Below are 23,557 nucleotides of genomic sequence, written 5' to 3'. Positions count from 1 at the left end.
GCAATTGTTTGGCCGATTCTGCTTGGATTCCACTGATAATACTAGCATAAACCCAACCTGAGTGTGTTTTTATCAGTTGCGGCCACTTATAAACTATACAAGGAATAGACTGTTTTCTAGTGGCAGAAAGGAGGCACTAATTGCTTTTTTTCTGATAAACCTCTCAATGTAAAAGACTAACATGTCTTATCATCTCTTAGAAACATCTCAAAGTACTTCATGTACATTGAATTACAGTGATTGATGTGGAAGGAAATGCAGCAGAAATCTGTGCACAGCATGACCCCACAAACAGCAATATGATCATTGATCCATCTGCTCTTTTTAGTGATACTGATTGAAGGATTGATACTAGCTAAGACACTTTGAGAACTTTCATCCATGTAAACTGGTAGACAGTTAAATATCTTGGAAGAATAACATCTTTGACAATGCAGTACTACAACCCACATTATGTACTCAAGTCCTGCAGTGGGATTTAAACTCAAAACCATCTGATTCACAGGTGTAGGTTCACCAATGAACTGACTTGATACTCGAGTGGTACTCTTTACACACCCTTAATATCCAAATAGTTCCAGTGGCCAGTCCTGTAGCATTTTCCATATATATTGAGCTGTTTTTACATACATTTTCTGCTCGTTAAACCATCTAATCATTTCAATTTATATGATTAGTCTTTCTTCTCCAGCTTTTCCTTTCAATGTACCCAGTCCTTTGAGTAAAGATGATAAAATGTCAAACATACTTCTTATTGTAAGCTATAAGATGAAAAAGTCTTTGTGGCCAATATGTTTGAGCGATTTAGTAAGTGTATCAAGTAAGAGAGCTACCTTTTATTTAATGCAGCACTATGCTGTGGCTGTGGCCATCACAAAGTCCTACACAACTGTTTAAAGTCAAACTCTTTCATGACCAGGTTGTTCCTATATCAAGCACTTATTTATATTTACTGTACATGTAGTTATGAATACACAAAGGAAATATAGAAATTAAACTGTTTCCATGCCTTTCAAGTACCTAAGGACAAATTTTAGCTTGTTTTCATATAACAGTTAGAACTTTCCATTTCTTTCTCATATTGCTGGTGTTCCTTTTTATACTCTACTTTTTCCTTCAATCTTGTTGACCTAAGTTTAATTAAATCTAATAAAGTATTACAGCCAGGAAGAAAAATGGGCAACATACATACCACACGAATAGTGTAGAAATAGCTATGAGTCAATCTGAAACAGATGTAGGCCTTGAAAATGGGTCTTACCGACTTGCCAATGCCAACTTCGCACATGCGTTGGCAAGAGGAGACATGAGGCACACCTGTTATTGGGCCTCAGGCCTCATTTAAATGCTGTACATCACTGGACAGTCCACCAGTGAATCAATGTTGGATTTCGGGCTGCTGCGTCACCGACAGAGGCCCTCAGGTAGATTCTTTGAGGAGAGAGACACATTGTGCCTTTAAAGTAACAAGATGTTCCATGGTGCTTCAAATGAACTGTTCTACTGGAGCTCCTGCAATGGTTTAGTGGACAATGTACCGACTTGTGTGGCTCTAAACCGTACAGACAAGAGAAGATCCAGGGAGAGAGAGGGTGATCAGGAAGGTGGTACGGGCTGACATTACAACACAGACTACACTTCAAAAGTATTTCATTGGCTGTAAAATAGTTTGGGACATTTTGAGATTGTGAAAGGCATTATATAAATGCAAGTCTTTCTGTTTAGGCAATCAGGAGTACGAGGTGTTCAGGCAGGATGGGTTGATTGGTAGGAAGGGTAGGCAATTGGGACAGGTTCAAGCGGAAGCCAGCAACTGTATTCAGCACTACAGCAGAAGGCCCACCTAAAAGGTCCAACACCCTTTACAGCCTGGTGGCCCGCATACTTCCTTTTCAGAATATGTGTGCATATTCCACTTGCCTAACTGAATTCCCATTTTCTGCCTGTAAAATAGGCACAGCATCAACAAATTTCTAGGGCAAAGTCAAATGTAGACTCAAACTTAAAATGTCCAGTCACTGTAGTTCAGCAAGAAACTCAACTACATAGCAAAAGTACATATCAGATCAAAACACGACTGAACTATATAATTTTCTGGCCAGATCAACTTATGTCCTGTGACTGGTTTTGGTCATTGAGAAATTCAAGCTATGGAAGCAATGCAGAAAAGAACCACACATCAGACTCCTAGCACCAGCCTTGAAAGACAAGTGTGGAAAAATTACTTCAAATTTAACTGTGGCAGCAGGATAAGCAGCACCTGTAATGTTGGAGAGCTTTGAAATTGCAATTGCATTGTGCATTGTGTACACTTGGGGCTGTTGTAGAACACACATGCTAGCAAAGGGAAAGTGAATGTAAAACACAGAATCAAGAAGATTCCATTATGTTCAATAACCTGCAGTCTCTGTCTGTCTTTGCCTCAGAAGTTTACTAAACTCAGCTAAATCTCACTCAAGTCTCAAGAACATCGCAACAATCTACTGCAAAGTAAATAGATTGAAGTCAGAAAAATGTTCACAGAAAGTAGGATCAACCTATAGGATGGATTCTTGAGTAGGTTTAGTGGAGACAAAAACCCTGAAATCATTTAAGAAACAGTTGAATGCCATGATGGGGGTCTGTGGGCACTTTTACATGCATAAACTAGAATGAGCGAAAAAAAATTCCTTCCTCAGAAGTTTTTATCATGTAATCCTCTATTTTCTCAGTTGCATTCTCTTGTCCACATGATTTCTTTTTATCTTCTGTTTTTCTGTCATTCTTTGTTTCTTCCCCTCTCGTTATCCAAAATTTCACAAATTTTCCACTGCTCTGTGAGTTCCTGTAACCATGACATTCAAATAATAAACAGAGCTCGTACTATAAAACATGAGTGAAATCCTCCCAGTAAATAATAAACTGTACACAAGTATCTCAGCATCTATTTTAGGAGCTATCAAAGTGTTTGTATAAAAGAATAGTTCCTATGGATAATGATTTATGTATCAGCTTGGAGTATTGAAAGCATGTTTTACATTATCTCTATTTATTTCCAGGACATCTGCAGCAGCCCTTGCCCAGATGAAGCAAGACCTGGACAACATTCAGGCTTGAGCTGATAAGTGGCAAGTAACATTCGCGCCACAGAGAGAATCTAACCATCTCCCCTTGATGTTCAATGCTATTACCATCACTGAATCCCCCACTATCAACATCCTGGGGGTTACCATTGACCAGAAACTGAACTGGACCAGCCACATAAATGCTGTGGTTACAAGAGCAGGTGAGAGGCTGGGGATTCTGTGGAGAGTAACTCACCTCCTGTTTCCCCAGTGCCCCTGTCCACCATCTACAAGGCACAAGTCAGGAGTGTGATGCAATACTCTGCATTTGCCTCCATGTGTGTAGCTCCAACAACTTTCAAGAAGCTCAACACTATCCAGGACACAGCATCCCACTTGACTGGCACACTGTCCACCACCTTCAACATTCACTCCCATCACCACCGATACACAGAGGCAGCAGTGCGTATCATCTTCAAGATACACTGCAGCAACTCACCAATGCTCCTTCGACAGCACCTTCCAAACCCGTGACCTCTACCACCTAGAAGGACAAGGGCAGCAGATGCATGAGTACACCGCCGAGCCACACACCATCCTGACTGGGAACTATATCACTGTTCCTTCACTGAGTCAAAATCCTGGAACTCCCTCCCTAACAGCACTATTGGTGTACCTACACCCCAAGGACTGCAGCTGTTCAAGAAGGCAGTGTACCACCACCTTCTCAAGGGCAGTTAGGGATGGGCAATAAATGCTGGCCTAGTGATGCCCACATACCACAAATGAATAAAAAAGGCAAGATTCTGAAAACTAAACTATGCCCAGGTTAGAAGTGGGTTGAGTCAGTTTTAGATTTTAGTCTCAATCACTTGAAGTTTGAGATTAAAGATGAACAAATTGCTCTTATACAGGTGCCAATTCAGGTTGATGAACACAGTTCAAAGTGCATGAATGTGTTGTATATTTATGGGAAGTGAAACTTTGGTCCGAGAAACACCAAAAGGTGTTTTCTAGTCTTAAGACTTATTGCAAAGTTATACTAACAGATGTTATTCATGTTTTCATACATCACAAAAGTGACTATACTTCAAAAGTATTTAATTGGCTTTAAAGAACTTTGTGACACCCTGAGGTTGTAAAAAGCACTATATAAATGCTATTTTTAAAATTCTTTTTGATCAGGGAAACTGGTATATTTCCACCATAGGTTAGTCATCACATTAACTAATAGCTAAAAAAGAAAGTTTGTGTGTTTATTTATACTTTCTTTTGAAACAGTGCACCTGATCCCATTTACCCATTCCTGGTCTCAATAATCTCTTGTCTGTGCCCATTTTTCTTCAGGTTGAAGGTAGGTGTATCATTATCATTGCCATGTTGCAGTATACTTGACCAACATGACATTTGAACTGTTGATTTTCAACTCAAGTGAGCTGAGCATTCCCACCCAGTTGACAAGTAACAAAACCAATCATGAAGTAGATGACAAGTTCAGGGGTCAATCAGTGCCAGGACTAGAAAATGGTACCACAACAGCCTGAAGCACATACCTTATCTATTATGTCAGTGAACCATCTGCTTTTAACAGTTTAACAAATAAACAAAGAGTCACTGAAGCAATAAATTAGTTTCACTGAAGTTCAAAGTTTTGGGTTCGCAAACCTGGTTTCTATTTCATTGCAAAGGTTAAGGCAAAAGTTAAAAGAGAAAAGAAAAGTTTTACCTGTTCTTCATTCTGAAACTCTGGATTGTGCTGTGCCATGTCCTCTGTTGGAGGCTGCTGAACTAAACTTTTACAGACAAGCCATGTAGCCAAGCCAGCAACAAACATTCCAACATCTGGAGCAAATAGTCTGATAATGTTCCCAGCATCTGCCCCATTCACGCTGTGAAAAAATAAAGAATGCATCTTAAGTTAATGTGAATATTTTTTTAATTGACGTTGCTCTTTAGTTAGATATACTTTCATTTTATATACAGTATTATCATTCAATTGATATTTCTAACAGTAAGATGGTAAGGTACTGATGCTAGATTGGCATTGGATGTAAAATTACAACAGGAATTTATAGTTCCAGAGCTAATGTAACACTAGCACAATCTTGGATCATAAGCTTCTATATCTTACAATTCTTACTGAAAAGCATTATGAAGCAGTTAAAGTCCCTTTCTTTGAGATACTTTCTTCCCTACTTTCTCCAGAATTCATGCCATGCACCGTTCCCAAGCAATGTTGAGGGGCTTGCTATAAAATCTGGACAAACGGCACTGGCAGAATACAACCAAGGGGAGAAGACAAAAATTAATTCCAATATTTCATGTGGTTTCCTCCTGTTTTTCCCCATCTCCTTGGCTCAGCATGACTAAAAATTGTAAATAACCATGTGGAGAATTGTGAGAAGGTCCAAAGATTCTGTAAAAAAGCCCATTGAATCTCCAGTGCGCTGCCTCAACCTCACCATAATACTCATAAAAAGATGTAAATAGCTAATTGCAAAAACACTTGTGTTAAATCATACCAATAGTTCCTCAATCAACACCATTAAAAAATAAAAAATAATTTAAAAAATCTGGTCATTACCTCATTGCTGTTTGTGGGACCTTGTTCTGTGCAAATTAGCTGTCGTGTTACCTACATTTCTACATTGGCTACACTTCAAACAAAAAGCACTTCATTGGCTGCAAAGTGCTTTGCATCATCCTGAGGTTGTGAAATAAGCTATATAAATGCAAGTCCTTCTTTCACATATTTCTTTATCTAGGGAACCTCACCTGTAGAATTACATATTGTAATCTAGAAAGAGACAACAACATCCTTTGTTTTACCATACTCTATTACTCAACTGATGACATAGTGCAAGCTTAAAGCAGTTAAAAAAAGACTGCAGAGTGCAAAAGGCCAATTTAATAATTTATTATTTCTTGTTTACTTGTCTTGTTTCTTTTCTTGATAAACCTAGAGAAAGGGCCAAGGTGCACAATGTAGAACCATACCTTGGTTGGGAAGACAAGGTAAATTAGAAAGTAACAATTCTGTAATGCCAAAGAAGGGTAAACTTAAGGAAGTAAAGTGTAATACAGTTTTGGACAATAACCACTTAGAGTAGGATGCAAGATACATCTGACCCTAGTCTCAGAAGCAAAAAAGAATTGTTCTAATCCAATATTCCACTCAGTCCCCAACAGTAAAAACAGAAGAATGATTATCTTTTTACATTCAATCATTTAATAAAAGGAAAAATTTAACATATATATTATGAAGGCTAATCCAGAAATGTGCTATGTTTCAATATAGATGTAAAATTCAATGAAGTTGGGAGATGAAGTATCCTTTTATTTAGAAAACCAAAAGGGATCAAACTGCCCTTCACACCAAAAAGACGTATTCATTTCTACATCTGTTCTGCAATGTGGACAAATATTGGCAAGAAATCATTCACCCTGTCTGCAGCAAACACAGCAATAAAAATAGTATGAGTCATCCACAAACATTCACACAAGATCTCACAGTCCTGTCGGGATAAGGTTTCCTTGAGCCTACAGAATTGCAGTGTTATGTTTAGCTGCCTAGTCTGTAAAAGAGCTACACATAACATTCATTGTACATTAGCTTGTATTTGGTTTCACTCACCATCCTCCACTCCTATCACCCACTTTACATACGGTTTCCCAAAAGGGAAGCTTCTGATTTCAGCTATGCCCTAGGTGTAAGATGCTAAGTTAAGGTCAGGCAAAACTGCACAGAGGTGGTTGGAGAAAATAGAGGGAGCTTATCCCCACACTTCTAAGTACCTAATTGCACAACACTACTGCATGATACATGGGTCAAGTTGCCCTTTTGACAGGGAACAGTATTTATTATGGAAGCTTTTAAATTTTAAATGTGACTCATGCGAAAGCCATAAAAGTGCATTCCATGAAACCAAAAATAAGTGCAGGTCTTGGGAAAAAAATGAAAAAATAACTGCTTATAATTCACAATAAAACATCAGAAAAATGGCTGTTTCTTGCTGCACCTCAAATAGTGGCCTTAGTTTTAGGGGAGGCAGTGGCGTAGTGGTATTGTCACTGGGCTAGTAACCCAGAGTCCCAGAATATTGCTCTGGGGATAGTTTAGTTTTTTTAGTTTAGAGTTACAGCACTGAAACAGGCCCTTCGGCCCACCGAGTCTGTGCCGACCATCAACCACCCATTTATACTAATCCTACACTAATTACATATTCCTACCACATCCCCACCTGTCCCTATATTTCCCACCTATACTAGGGGCAATTTATAATGGCCAATTAACCTATCAACCTGCAAGTCTTTGGCATGTGGGAGGAAACCGGAGCACCCGGAGGAAACCCACGCAGACACAGGGAGAACTTGCAAACTCCACACAGGCAGTACCCAGAATTGAACCCGGGTCGCTGGAGCTGTGAGGCTGCAGTGCTAACTACTGCGCCACTGTGGTTTGAGTCCCACCAGGGCAGAACGTGGAATTTAAATTCAATTAATAAAAATCTGGATTTAAAAAGCTAGTCGAATGATAGCCATAAAACCATTGCCAATTGTTGTAAAAACCCATCTGGTTTACTAATGTCCTTTAGGGAAGGAAATCTGCTGTCCTTACCTGGTCTGGCCTACATGTGACTCCAGACCCACAGCAACGTGGTTGGCTCTTAAATGCCCACTGAAATGGCCCAGCAAGCCACTCAGTTGTAGCTAACTACTACGAAGTCAATAAGGAATGAAACCGGACGGACCACCAAGCATCGACCTAGGCACTGGAAACGACAATGGCAAACCCAGCCCTGTCGACCTTGCAAAGTCCTCCTTACTAACATCTGATTGTGTCAAAGGTGGGAAAACTATCCACAGACTAGTCAAGCAACAGCCTGGCAGAGTCATACTCACCGAATCATACCTTACAATGTCCCAGACACTGCCATCACCATCCCCAGGTACGATCTGTCCCATCGGCAGGACAGACCCAGCAAAGGTGGCGGCACAGTGGTATACTGTCAGGAGGGAGTTGCCCAGGGAGTCCTCAACATCGACTCCAGACACCATGAAGTCTCATTGCATCAGATTAAACATGGGCAAGGAAACCTCGTGCTGATTGCCACCAATCCCGACCTCCACCCCCACCCCCCCCGCCTCAGCTGATGAATCAGTACTTCTCCATGTTGAACACCACTTGGAGGAACAAAGAGAACAAAGAACAAAGAAAATTACAGCACAGGAACAGGCCCTTCGGCCCTCCAAGCCTACGCCGATCCAAATCCTCTATCTAAACCTGTCGCCTATTTTCTAAGGGTCTGTATCTCTTTACTTCCTGCCCATTCATGTATCTGTCTAGATACATCTTAAAAGACGCTATCGTGCCCGCGTCTACCACCTCCACTGGCAAAGCGTTCCATGCACCCACCACCCTCTGCGTAAAGAAATTTCCACGCATATCCCCCCTAAACTTTTCCCCTTTCACTTTGAACTCGTGTCCCCTTGTAATTGAATCCCCCACTCTGGGAAAAAGCTTCTTGCTATCCACTCTGTCTATACCTCTCATGATTTTGTACACCTCAATCAGGTCCCCCCTCAACCTCCGTCTTTCTAATGAAAATAATCCTAATCTACTCAACCTCTCTTCATAGCTAGCGCCCTCCATACCAGGCAACATCCTGGTGAATCTCCTCTGCACCCTCTCCAAAGCATCCACATCCTTTTGGTAATGTGGCGACCAGAACTGCACGCAGTATTCCAAATGTGGCCGAACCAAAGTCCTATACAACTGTAACATGACCTGCCAACTCTTGTACTCAATACCCCGTACGATGAAGGAAAGCATGCCGTATGCCTTCTTGACCACTCTATTGACCTGCGTTGCCACCTTCTGGGAACAATGGACCTGAACACCCAAATCTCTCTGTACATCAATTTTCCCCAGGACTTTTCCATTTACTGTATAGTTCACTCTTGAATTGGATCTTCCAAAATGCATCTGAGGGTAGGAAGCTCTGAGGGTAGCAAGGGTATAGAATGTACTCTGGGTGGGGGACTTTAATGTCCATCACCAAGAGTGGCTCGGTAGCACCACTACTGGCAGAGCTGGCCGAGTCCTAAAAGACATAGCTGCTAGGCTGGGTATGCGGCAGGTGGTGAGGGAACCAACAATATACTTGACCTTGTTCTCACCAACCTGCCTGCCACAGATGCATCTGTCCATGACAGTATTGGTAGGAGTGACCACTGCACAGTCCTTGTGGAGACAAAGTCCTGTCTTCACATTGAGGACGACCTCCATCGTGTTGAGTGCATGACCACCGTGCTAAATGGAATAGATTTCGAACAGATCTAGCAATGCAAAACTGGACATCCATGAGGCACAGTGGGCCATCAGCAGCAGCAGAATTGTACTCAACCACAATCTGTAATCTCATAGCACAGCATATCCCTCATTCTAATGTTACCATCAATCCAGGGGACCAACCCTGGTTCAATGAAGAGTGCAGGAGGGCATGCCAGGAGCAGCACCAGGCATGCCTCAAAATGAGGTGTCAGCCTGGTGAAGCTACAACCCAGGACTACTTGCGTGCCAAACAGCATAAGCAGCATGTGGTAGACAGAGCTAAGCAATCCCATAACCAACGGATCAGATCTAAGCTCTGCAGTCCTGCCACATCCAGTCATGAATAGTGGTGGACAATTAAACAACGAACTGGAGGAGGTGACTCCACAAATATCCCTATCCTCAATGATGGGGGAGCCCATCAGTGCAAAAGATAAGGCTGAAGCATTTGCAACAATCTTCAGCCAGAAGTGCCCAGTGGATGATCCATCCATCTCGGCCCCCTCCTGAAGTCCCCAGCATCAGTCAATTTGATTCGCTCCACGTGGAAGAAATAAATGACTGAAGGCATTAGATGCTGCAAAGGTTATGGGCCCTGACAACATTCTGGCAATAGTACTGAAGACCTGTGCTCCAGAACTAGCCGCACTCCAGCCAGGCTGTTCCAGTACAGCTACATCACAGGCATTTACTTGGCAATGTGGAAAATTGCCCAGGTATGTCCTGTACACAAAAAGCAGGACAAGTCCAATCCGGCCAATTACCGCCACATCAGTCTACTCTCAATCATCAGTAAAGTGATGGAAGGTGTCTTCGACAGTGCTATCAAGCAGCACTTGCTTAGCAATAACCTGCTCAGTGACGCTCAGTTTGGATTCTGCCAGGGCCACTCATAGAGTCATAGAGTTATACAGCACAGAAACAGGCCTTTCGGCCCACTGTGTCCATGTCGGCCATCAGGCCTATCTATTCTAATCCTATTTTCCAGCACTTGGCCTGTAGCCTTGTATGCTACGGCTCCTGACCTCATTACAGCCTTGGATCAAACATGGACAAAAGAGCTGAACTCAAGAGGTGAGGTGAGAGTGACTGCCCTTGACATCAAGGCAGCATTTGACTGAGTATGGCATCAAGGAGCCTTAGCAAAACTGAAGTCAATGGGAATCGAGAGAAAACTCTCCGCTGGTTGGAGTCATACCTAGCGGTAAGGAAGATGGTTGTGGTTGTTGGAGATCAATCATCTCAGCTCCAGGACATCACTGCAGGAGTTACTCAGGCTAGTGTCCTAGGTCCAACCATCTTCAGCTGTTTCATCAATGACCTTCCTTCAATCATAAGTTCAGAAGTGGGGATGTTCGCTGATGATTGCACAATGTTCAGCACCATTCGCGACTCCTCAGATACTGAAGCAGTCCATGTAGAAATGCAGCAAGACCTGGACAATATCCAGGCTTGGGCTGATAAGTGGCAAGTAACATTTGCGCTACACCAGTGCCAGGCAATGACCATCTCCAACAAGAGAGACTCTAACCATCTCCCCTTGACATTCAATGGCACTACCATCACTGAATCCCCCACTATCAACATCCTGGGGCTTACCATTGACCAGATGAGAAGTCTCAATGAGCAGGATGAACCACCCGTGGTTAACAAAGGCAGTCAAGGAGAGTACCCAATCAAAAACTAAGGCGTACAAAGCAGCAAAAACTAGTGGTAGGTCAGATGATTGGGAATTTTTTAGGAACCAGCAGCGGATGACTAAAAAGCTAATAAAGACAGAGGAAATCGATTATGAAAGTAAATTGGCAAGGAATATAAAAACAAATAGCAAGAGCTTCAACGGGTATATAAAAAGAAAGAGAGTAGCTAAAGTGAGTGTGGGACACTTGGAGGAACAGGGAAATGACAGATAATTTAAACCAATATTTTGCATCGTCTTCACGGTGGAGGACTCTATAAACATTCCACAGATATCAGATAAGCATGGAGCTAATGGGAGGAAACATCTTGTAACAGTCTCTATCACAAGGGACAAAGTATTTAACAAACTAATGGGACGAAAGGCAGACAAGTTGCCAGGACCTGATGGCTTACATCCAAGGGATTAAAGGAAGTGGCTGCACAGATAGTGGAGGCATTGGTCGAAATATTCCAGAACTCACCGGATTCTAGGAGTCCCAGTGTACTGGAAAACTGCTAATGTGATGCCCCTGTTCAAGAAGGGAGGGAGACAAAAAGCAGGAAACTATAGGCCAGTCAACCTAACATCAGTCATTGGGAAAATGCTGGAGTCCATTATTAAAAAAGAAATAGGAGGACATTTAGAAAAGCTTAACGCAATCAAACAGAGTCAACATGGTTTTGTGAAAGGGAAATCATGTTTGACAAATTTGCTAGAGTTCTTTGAGAATATAACAAGCAGAATTGATAAACAGGAACCGGTAAATGTAGTGTATTTAGATTTCCAGAAGGCATTCAATAAGGTGCCACATAAAAGATTATTGCACAAGATAGGAGCTCACGGTACCGGGGGTAATGTACTAGCATGGAATGAGGATTGGTTAACTCACAGAAGGCAGAAAGTCAGGATGAATGGGTCTTTTTCAGATTGGAAAGACGTTACTAGTGGAGTGGCACAAGGATCAATCCTAGGGCCCCAATTATTTACTCTCTATATTAATGACATGGAGGAGGGAGCAGAGTGTAATATATCCAAATTTGCTGATGATACAAAAATAGGTGGGAGGGCGTGTTGTGATGAGGACATAAGGAATCTGCAAGGGGATATAGATAGGTTGAGTGAGTAGGCAAAAACTTGGCAGATGGAGTTTAATGTAGGAAAGTGTGAGGTCATGCACTTTGGTAGGAAGAATCAAAAGGCAGACTATTATTTAAATAGAGAGAGACTTCAAAAAGTGCAGCACAGAGGGATCTGGGTGTTCTTGTGCATGAAACACAAAAAGTTAGCATGCAGGTCAGCAAGTAATTAAGAAGGCAAATGGAATTTTGGCCTTTATTGCTAGGGGATTGGAGTTTAAAAATAGGGAAGTCTTGTTGCAACTGTACAGGGTGTCGGTGAGGCTGCACCTAGAGTACTGTGTGCAGTTTTGGTCCCTGTATTTAAGAAAGGATATACTGGCATTGGAGGTAGTTCAAAAGAGATTCACAAGGCTGATTCCTGGGATGAAGGGGTTGACTTATCAAGAACGGCTCAGCAGGATAGGCCTTTATTCATTAGGGTTTAGAAGAATGAGGGGTGATTTTATTGAAACGTACAAGATTCTGAGGGGGATTGACAGGGTTGATGCTGAGTAGATGTTTCCTCTAGTGGGGGAATCTCGAACTAGGGAACATAGTTACAGAATAAGGGGTTACTCATTTAAAACAGAGATGCGAAGGAATTTATTCTCTCAGAGGGTAGTGAATGCCTATAATTCTCTAACCCAGCGAGTTCTGGAGGCTGGATCACTGAAAGTATTTGAAGAGGAAGTAGATAGATTTTTGAAATATCGGTGAGTTCTGGGCTATGGGGAGCTGACATGAAAGAGGAGCTGAGGTCTGGGGTGGATCAGCCATGACCTTATTGAATGGCGGGGCAGGCTTGAGGAGCCAAATGACCTCCTGCTCCTATTTCTTATGTTCTTAGAAACTGAACTGGAGCAGCCAAATAAGTACCATGGCTACAAGAGCAGGTCAGAGGCTCGGAATCCTGCGGCAAGTAACTCACCTCCTGACTCCCCAAAGCCTCTCCACCATCTACAAGGCACAGGTCAGGAATGTAATGCAATACTCTCCACTTGCCTGGATGGGTGAAGCTCCAACATCACTGCTTGATTGGCACCCTACCAGAAACATTCCCTCCCTCCACCACTGACGCACAGTGGCAGCAATGTGTACCATCTATAGCAGCAATGCACCAAGGCTCCTTAGACAGCACCTTCCAAACCCACAACTTCTACCACCTAGAAGGACAAGGGCAGCAGATGCATGGGAACACCACCACCTGCAGGTTCACCTCCAAGCCACACACCATCCTGACTTGGAACTATATCGTCGTTCCTTCACTGTCGCTCCGTCAAAATCCTGGAACTCCCTTCCAAACAGCACTGTGTGTGTATCTACCCCACATGGACTGCAGCAGTTCAAGAAGGCAGCTCACCACCACTTTCTCAAGGACAATTAAGGATGGGCAATAAATGCTGGCCTAGCCAGCGATGCCCACATCCCATGAACGACTATAAAAAAAAAGTTTTACAGTTGTTTTGAACCACCGTAATTATGGGAAATTCACGTGTATGACTCTTTAGCCCAGGTGCGGAGCAATTATAATGAGTCGAAATATGTTTGGGGCAGGAATCAATAGAGAGGTGTGAAAGACTGAGGAAATTCAGGTGTAGCATAATTACATGCTTAACACATTTGCACCCGAGTTCCCTCTATCATTTAGGCTGGGCATTTGTTCTACACCCTGAGTATACATGTCTCTGGAGGAGGAAGTGAAACGGATAAACCGAATTTCTTGACTGTGCACTCCCAGCCTTTCAAGCTGGGAGCACACATCAGAAATTTGCCATCCACTTTGTATGAATTTCTTACAATTCAAAATTAATTAAGAATAACGCTGGTGGGGGTTGTCTACAAGCTTTCTGACAGCAGTGATGCAATCACGGGTTGCAAAACATCTCAAGTTGTACAGGCAGTAAATTTCCAGGATATTCAAGAAAGTTTCCTGAAACAGTGTGGTGTAATTTTAATCTAACTTGCTAGGTGTGAAATGCTCAGAATCAGGTAAATGTCGGTTTTACACCCCACTCACCCCCACTCCCCCGGTATAGAAGGTTGAGGTGTGATCTGGTTGAGCTTTTTAAAATGTTAAAAGGATTTGATAGGATAGATACAAAGGAACTAATTCCTCTGGTTGGGGGGAATCAAGAACAAGGGGAATAATCTTAAAATTAGAGCTTGGCTATTTTGGAGGAAAATCAGGAAGCTCTTTTACACACAAAGGGAAATCCTGAACTTTCACCCCTAAAATGTTATGGATGCTGGGACAGTTGGAGGTTTCAAGACAGAGATAGATGTTTGTTTGGTAAACGTATCAAGGAATTATGGAAGCGAACTGGAGTTGAGGTGCAGATCAGATCTAAAAGAACGGTGGAGGAGACTCAAGGTGATGAAATGGCCTACTGTTGTTCCTAATGTTCCCATGAAAACTCTATGTAGTGCACTCCTGGGACTGAACTTAATGGCTGTGGTGGTGGCCCTGTCCACCGGCTGGAAGGCGGGGTGGCAATGCTGCCACAGGCATTTTTGGAAGCCCCAACAGAATTCAATGTCAATTAAGCAGTTAACTGGCTGCCATCGGAGCTGCCGTGCCTTTAGAAGTGAAGAATGTGCCTCCAAGAGCTGCCGGCCAATCAGACAGTGGCAGCTCTTCAGTACCAAAAGTGCCACCAGGGACCTTGGCCACTGCTGGTACTGCAGGAGGCTAATAGCAGCAGTCCTGGAAGAGACCCCGGAATTAATGTTAAATGGGGTCCATCTCAATGGGGTCACTCATGTGGGTCGTGTGAGGGTGGGGGCCAGTCTTTCAGCAAGGGTGGCCTTTGCTGCCCAATGGGCCTTCCAGGGGCCACAGGTTCCCGATCAGGAGTGCATCACCACCACCCCCCCACCCTGAGTCTACAGGGAGGCTGCCAGCTTTTACTGGGCAGTCTCCCTAAGTGGCAGAGGGCCTCTCCTGTGCTGGTAAAATAACCAACAGCAGTGGGAAGAGGCCCTTAAGTGGCCTTCAATTGGCCACTTAAGGACTTTAATTGGCCTCTGGTGGGAAGACCGGCCTCAACTTACCACGCCCAGGTAAAATTTCATGGTTTCAGGAAGGCGAAGGGCACAACACCCCACGCCTTCCCTTGGCATTTTATGCCCCTCCCCAACCACACAGCCTGTCCCGAGAACGCTGGTAAAATCCAGCCCCTTAGATTTCAAATATGCACTTTTGCAGTCCGTTGATAGGATTTAGAATATGCACTTTTGTGCCTTTGATCGGATTAATTTCACACATCTGTGAAACTAAGAAAAAATTGCTTTCGGATTGGTTATTAATAATCAAGATATATTTCAAGATCAGTAATAGTGCGTTATTGGCACCGTTAAATGTAATGTTTGGAGCTAAGGAGTAAATTTCCCTTAGGGGTAGAGGCAACTTAGTGGCACAGTGTATTGGGTGCCAACACACAGCGACAGAGTGGCAGGACAGACATCCAGAATGTGCTAGCCATGTGGTGAGTTTGTGATCTGGTTGGGTGGTCAGAAGAAGTCTTAAATCAAGGCAAAGCAATTCATCAAAAGAAAAGGAAAGGAAAATCAGAAGACAAGTATATTAGAGCTACTCCCAGCACATGATTACAGAGGGACTTTTTAATATCAATCACTTTTGCAGCATGCAATTTTCTTTACTCTCATAGTAATAATTTACAGCAGCAGATCTATGTTTTTGCCCATATTGGTACCTCTGACCTGCCTTTCTTTTTTTTGTTTCTCTGTACTCAAGCTACAAAAGTCAGTTTCTTTCTGCCAAATACAGGCTGTTCCATCAGGTACGGTTAAAAACAAAGCTTACTTTTAAGAAATTTCACTCCTTTAGTTTAAAACAGAAACATTAACCTCTCTTTAAAGGGCATATGGGAAATCTATTAGTACTTCTGTTGCCCTAAATACTGATTCAGCATTTCTATCCTCTAAACATGGAAATAGAGTGTCATAGAGTTATACAGCACAGAAACAGGCCCTTCGGCCCATCGTGTCCGTGCCGGCCATCAAGCACCTAACTATTCTAATACCATTTTCCAGCTCTTGGCCCATAGCCTTGTATGCTATGGCATTTCAAGTGCTCATCTAAATACTTCTTAAATGTTGTGAGGGTTCCTGCCTCGACCACCTCTTCAGGCAGTGCGTTCCAGATTCCAACCACGCTCTGGGTGAAAATTGTTTTCCTCAAATCCCCTCTAAACCTCCTGCACCTTACTTTAAATCTATGCCCCCTGGTTATTGACCCCTCCACGAAGGGAAAAGGTTTCTTCCTATCTAACCTATCAATGCCCCTCATAATTTTGTATACCTCAATCATGTCCCACCTCAGCCTTCTCTGCTCCAAGGAAAACAACCCTCGCCTTTTCAGTCTCTCTTCATAGCTGAAATGCTCCAGCCCAAGCAACATCCTGGTGAATCTCCTCTGCACCCTCTCCAGTGCAATCACATTCTTCCTATAGTGTGGTGCTCAGAACTGTACACAGTACTCCAGCTGTGGACTAACTAGCGTTTTATACAGCTCCATCATAACCTCCCTGCTCTTATATTCCATGCCACGGCTGATAAATGCAAGTATCCCATATGCCTTCCTAACCACCTTATCTACCTGTGCTGCTGCCTTCAGTGATTTATGGACAAGTACACCAAGATCCCTCTGACCTTCTGTACTTCCTAGGGTCCTACCATCCATTGTATATTCCCTAGCCTTGTTAGTCCTCCCAAAATGCATCACCTCACACTTCTCAGGATTAAATTCCATTTGCCACTGCTACGCCCATCTTACCAGCCCATCTTATCGTCCTGTAATCTAAGGCTTTCCTCCTCACTATTTACGACACCACCAATTTTCGTGTCATCTGCGAACTTACATATCATACCTCCGATATTCACATCTAAATCATTAATGTACACTACAAACAGCAAGGATCCCAGCACCGATCCCTGCGGTACACCACTGGTCACAGGCATCCACTCGCAAAAACAACCCTCGACCATCACAATCTGCCTCCTGTCATGATGCCAATTTTGGATCCACTTTGCCAAATTGCCCTGGATCCCGTGGGCTCTTACCTTCTTAACCAATCTCCCATGCGGGACCTTATCAAAAGCCTTACCGAAGTCCATGTCGATGACATCAACTGCTTTACCCTCATCTGCACATCTAGTCACTTCCTCGAAAAATTCAATCAAGTTAGTTAGACACGATCTCCCCCTGACAAAGCCATGCTGACTATCCCTGATTAATCCCTGCCTCTCCAAATGGAGATTAATCCTGTGCCTCAGAATCTTTTCCAATATTTTCCCAACCACTGATGTTAGACTCACCAACCTGTAATTACCTGGTTTATCCCTGCTAACCTTCTTGAATAATAATACCAAATTCGCTGTCCTCCAGTCCTCTGGTACCTCTTCTGCAGCCACGGAGGATTTGAAAATTTGTGTCAGAGCCCCTGCTATCTCCTCCCTTGTCTCACATAACAGCCTGGGATACATCTCATCTGGGCCTGGGGATTTATCCACTTATAAACCCGCTAAAACAGCTAATACTTCCTCCCTTTCAATGCTAATATATTCAAGTATATCACAATCCCCCTCCCTGATCTCTACACCTACATCGTCCCTCTCCATAGTGAACACAGATGAAAAGTAATCATTTAAAACCTCACCTATGTCCTCAGGCTCACACACAGATTGCCACTTTGGTCCCTAATGCGCCCTACTCTTTCCCTGGTTATCCTCTTGCCCTCAATATACTTATAAAATGCCTTAGGATTTTCCTTTATCTTGCCTGCCATTGTTTTTTCATGTCCCTGCTTCGCTCTCCTAATTACCTTTTTTAGTACTCCCCCTATACTTTCTATACTCCTCTAGTGCCTCCACTGTTCTCAGCGCTCCGAATTTGCCATAAGCCTCCTTTTTTTCTCAATCCAATCCTCTATATCCCTTGACATCCAGGGTTCCCTGGACTTGTTGGTCTACCCTTCAACTTAATGGGTACATGTTGGCTCTGAACCCTCACTATTTCCTCTTTGAATGACTCCCACTGGTCTGATGTAGATTTTCCTACAAGTAGCTGCTCCCAGTCCACTCTGGCCAGATCCTGTTTTATCATATTGAAATCGGCCTTCCGCAATTTAGTACCTTTATTTCCGGCTCACCTTTGTCCTTTTCCATAACTACCTAAAACCTTAGAGTTAGGGTCACTATCCCTGAAAAGCTCCCCCACTGACACTTCTACCACTTGTCCAGCTTCATTCCCTAGGGTTAGGTCCAGTACTGCCCCTTCTCTTGTAGGACTTTCTATGTACTGGCTCAAAAAGCTCTCCTGTATGCATTTTAAGAATTCCGTCCCCTTTAAGCCTTTTACACTAAGACTATCCCAGTTGATATTAGGTAAGAGGAAATCCCCTACTATTATTACCCTATTATTTTTAAACCTCTCTGAGATTTGCCTACATATCTGCTCCTCTATCTCTCCCTGACTGTTTGGAGGCCAGTAGTACACTCCCAGCCAAATGATTGCCCCCTTTTTGTTTTTAAGTTCTACCCATATGGCCTCATTTGAAGAACCTTCTCAGATATCATCCCTCCTTACTGCAGTAATTGACTCCTTGATCAACAGTGCAATGCCACCTCCACTTTTATCCCCTCACCTGTCACGCTTGAAGATTCTATATCCTGGAATATTGAGCTGCCAGTCCTGCCCCTTCCTCAACCATGTCTCTGTGATAGCAATAATATCATAATCCCATGTGCTAATGCACACCCGCAATTCATTGGCTTACTAGTAAGACTCCTTGCATTAAAATAGATACAATCCAGCCTTACATTTTTCCCTTGTGCATTAACAGGTCTATATTTGCTCATCCTTCCAGACTGACTCAGTTTCTCTTCTATATTTGACTGAGCATCACCCCCTACTGTACCTCCACTCTGAATTCCATTCCCCTGCCAAATTAGTTTAAACCCCCCACAACAGCACTAGCAAACCTCCCAGCAAGGATGTTGGCCCCGTTCCGGTTCAGGTCCAGCCCGTCCAACTTGTACAGGTCCCACCTTTGCCAGAAACAGACCCAGTGATCCAGGAAACTAAAGCCCAGCCTCCTGCACCATCTTTTCAGCCTCGCATTCATCTGCTCTATCCTCCTATTCCTATACTCACTAGCACGTGGCACCGGGAGTAATCCAGAGATTACAACCTTTGAGGTTCTGCTTTTTAATCTGCTACCTAGCTCCCTAAATTCTTGTTTATATTCTTTTAAATACACGAGTCGCCTGCAACAGGACATCAGCTTGCGGTATGGACAGACAAGTAGCAGATGGAATTTAATACAGACGATGTGTGTTGATGCATTCTGGCAGAAGGCTTAGGTGAAGCAATTTAGACTTATTGGCACAGTTCTAAAGAATATGCAGGAACGGAGGGACCTGGGGGTGCATGTGCATTGATCTTTGAAGGTGGCAGGACATACTGAGAGATGGTTAGCAAAGCATATGGAACCTTGGGCTTCATAAATAGAGGCACTGAGTACAAAAGCTGGGAAGTTATGCTGAACCTTTATAAAGCTCTGGTTAGGCCCCAACTAGAGTATTGAATCCAGTTCTGGTCACCACATTTTTGGAAGAATGTGAGGGTCCTTGACAGGAAATTTACCAGAATGGTTCCAAGAATGGGGCATTTTAGTTATAAGGTTAGGGTGGAAAAGCTGGGGTGGTTCTCCCTGGAGTAAAGGAAATTGACGGGAGATTTGATAGAGGTGTACAAGATTATGACAGGCTTAGATAAGTTTAGACAAGGAAAACCTGTTCCCATTAACTGATGGTACAAGGACTAGGGGACACAGATTGAAGGTTTTGGGCAAGTGATGCAGGGGGGATGGGAGGAAGCACTTTTGTACATGGCGAGTGGTAATGACCTGGAAATCACTGCCCATGAGGGCGGTGGAAACAGAGACAATAAATGATTTCAAAAGGAAATTGGATGGGCACTTGAAGGCAATAAACTTGCAAGGATTGAGTGGGGAGCAGGATTGACTGGATTGCTCTGTGGTAGCCGGCATGGACTCAATGGGCTGAATGGCCTCCTTCTGTGCTGTTATGACTCTATGGGCTGAATTCAATTCAGTGCCCGATGTCCAGCTCCATGACACGTGGTGGGGGGGGAGGGGCGGGGAGGGTGGTGGTGGCAGTGGGGTGTGGCGGGTGCTGGACGATCGCAGCAGCAGCAGTCCACGGCAGAAGCCGACGCTGGGACTGCCGGGCCCAAACTTCCCGGTGGCCACGATGCTCAGTAGCAGTCCCCCTGCCACTCGGTGACAGGATCCAACTTTCAATATTTAAATAAAGGAAATGAATACATTTAAATACCATTCACCGCGATCTTACAGGTTGTCCGGATGTTCTGAAGAGACTAGCGGCACTCACGTGCCTTCATATTCCCGTCCAAGGAAAGCTGGCGCCACCCAGATGGGGAAGGGGGGAACTTAGGATTTTTAAAGTGGTCGCGGGGGGCCGGTGGGGGGCAATGTGGTCAAGTCTGCATTTCTATTGCCGGGGGGAGGGGCGTTGAGGGGTGATCTCTGCATTTTGTGCAGTTGGCAGGGCAGTGGGGGAGGTCAAATCATCAATGTAAGTGTTTTGGGGAGCGAATGAGGCAGCCATTTATTTTCATTGTATTGGGGGGACTGGTCAGAAATTTATTTCCAGTGTAGTGGGGGGTGGTACAGGATTCAACTCTAGTTTTTGTGCAGGTCTGGCAGCCCTTTAAAAATGGCACCAGCGCCTGCGCAGAGACAGCTGACACCGTTCACGGCGTCGCTGAGGCCTCCCCTGCCATGTGATTGGGGGGGGGGGGGGGGGGGGGGGAGACCCACCCTGCATATATAAATGAGCCACTGCGCACTAGATCGTGGCACCATGGTGGTGTGCAGCTCATGCATGAGGGCTGCCATTTATTTTGCTTGCTGCTGCTCCCGGCAGTGGGAAAATAAAATTTAGCCCAATGAATCTATGTCGACATAGACAAGCTGGTGGAATGAGCAGACATGTGGCAGTTGAAATGTAACACAGAAAAGTGCAAAGTGGTATCTTCTATGCCATAAATGCCTCTACTCATCTGGAGATGAAATTTCCTGCCCATTTGCATCAAAAGACAATTGTAATTGGGGTGGAAAGCAAATACCTGGTGTAATGAATTGAGCATGCTCGGTTCGCAGTGTCTTACCCACATAATTATGCCATGCCTGAATTTCCTCAATCTTTTATGCTTATTGATCCTTGCACCAAAATACATCTCTGGTCATTATAATAATTCTGTCCCCAGGCTAAAGAGCAAACTTCCCGCACTGAATAAATATTTGAAGGGGAAAAGAATTGATGGAATATGGGGAAAGAGCAGTGGAGTGGGACTAATTGGATAATGCTTTTGAGAAGCCAGCACAGGCATGATGGGCCGGATGGCCTCCTTCCTTTCCATTCTATGATTCCATGATTTTGTTTTTTATCTTCACTGAGACCTGTTCTATTTCTTTGAATGCTTCTTTATGGTTTCAGTATGAACCACATTTAAAATTGTAGAGCATTCACAATTTTCAGATTTAAAGTTTCCAGATGATACAAAACTGGCAAAGTAGTACTGATAAGGATAGTTATAAGCTGCAGGATGACATAGAGGGATATTGAAATGGGCAGAAACATGGCAGATAGTTTTCTATACTGAAAAGTGTGAGAACAAAGAACAAAGAACAGTACAGCACAGGAACAGGCCAATCGGCCCTCCAAGCCTGCGCCGATCTTGATGCCTGCCTAAACTAAAACTTTCTGCACTTCCGGGGACCATATCCCTCTATTCCCATCCTATTCATGTATTTGTCAAGATGCCTCTTAAACGTCGCTATCGTACCTGCTTCCACCACCTCCCCCGGCAGCAAGTTCCAGGCACTCACCACCCTTTGTGTAAAGAACTTGCCTCGCACATCCCCTCTAAACTTTGCCCCTCTCATCTTAAACCTATGTCCCCAAGTAACTGACTCTTCCACCCTGGGAAAAAGCTTCTGACTATCCACTCTGTCCATGCCGCTCATAACTTTGTAAACCTCTATCATGTCGCCCCTCCACCTCCGTCGTTCCAGTGAAAACAATCCGAGTTTATCCAACCTCTCCTCATAGCTAATGCCCTCCAGACCAGGCAACATCCTGGTAAACCTCTTCTGTACCCTCTCCAAAGCCTCCACGCCCTTCTGGTAGTGTTGCGACCAGAATTGCACGCAATATTCAAAGTGTGGCCTAACTAAAGTTCTGTACAGCTACAGCATGACTTGGCAATTTTTATACTCTATCCCCCGACCGATGAAGGCAAGCATGCCGTATGCCTTCTTGACTATCTTATCCACCAGCATTGCCACTGTTGGCCAGGGGCTGCAAGAAACACAGAATCAGTTACAAACTGCTGGGATTGTTTGACCTGTAGTAACCTGGAGCTCGGACACTGGCCTGTGCTGGTAAAAACCAGTTTGAAATAATTACTTTATGGGACAAGACAAAGAACAGCACACAGGAAAAGGGCCTTATTTGGACACGGTGTGATACCGGGGTCTTTGGGCCTGGGCCAATTAAGAGAAGCTGTGAACGAGGTGAGCAAGCCTAAACCAACCGGAAAGACACAGCTCAGATTTGCAGAGATAAGCAACAGGATAAGAATAGAGCTTTTTGGGCATAGAGCCAGCGAAAACTCCAGAGATCAACCATCGTGGAAGACCCTGCGTGAGCAACGCGGCGACGACGTTGAAGAGAGAGAGAGAACGGAACGCCTGGTCAGCATTAACTCTCCCTTTTTCGGGTAATATCCTTTGTATTCTGTGACTAGGTTAGGGAAAGGTCAGAGGAACCTAGTGGGTGTGCTTATGAATTCTAGCTAATTTTTTTACTAACGGTATAACTCAGTGGGAGCTGTATGCTTTTGTCTAACTAAGTGTATAAGCCTTATTCTTACATTGTACAACAAAGTGAATAAAGTAGATTGATAGTTAAAGAAAGGACTGAGTTCCTCCTCTTTGTACTAAGCCATTAACTGTAGCTGTGGATTAAGCTGGAAGGTGGCACCCTTGAAATCCGATATCCCAAACACTCAGTCTGAGCCTGAATTAAGACAACTTCAGTCCCACGTGATGGCTAGGATCAACTGGGTATAGGGAATAAAGGGGACAAGGGGGAGTTGACGCCGCGCCACGGTTTACACCACTTTCAGTGACCTGTGGACCTGTACGCCCAGATCTCTCTGCCTGTCAATACTCTTAATGGTTCTGCCATTTACTGTATACTTCCCACCTGCATTAGACCTTCCAAAATGCATTACCTCACATTTGTCCAG

The 23,557-nt window shown here is 43.8% G+C and overlaps 1 protein-coding gene across 1 annotated transcript in view; it reads right to left on the bottom strand.

The window, feature by feature from the left end:
* The window catches only part of LOC137369779 (piezo-type mechanosensitive ion channel component 2-like), a 1,207,705-nt gene that overhangs the window by 465,508 nt on the left and 718,640 nt on the right, over window positions 1–23,557 (bottom strand). The window contains exon 5 of the mRNA XM_068031235.1: window positions 4,771–4,933. Within this exon, the coding sequence (XP_067887336.1) occupies window positions 4,771–4,933 (163 nt within the window). The remainder of the gene's footprint in view (window positions 1–4,770; window positions 4,934–23,557) is intronic.

Source organism: Heterodontus francisci, chromosome 5, assembly GCF_036365525.1.
Source record: "Heterodontus francisci isolate sHetFra1 chromosome 5, sHetFra1.hap1, whole genome shotgun sequence".
Taxonomy (NCBI): domain Eukaryota; kingdom Metazoa; phylum Chordata; class Chondrichthyes; order Heterodontiformes; family Heterodontidae; genus Heterodontus; species Heterodontus francisci.
This window is presented reverse-complemented; position numbering and strand designations above follow the sequence as displayed.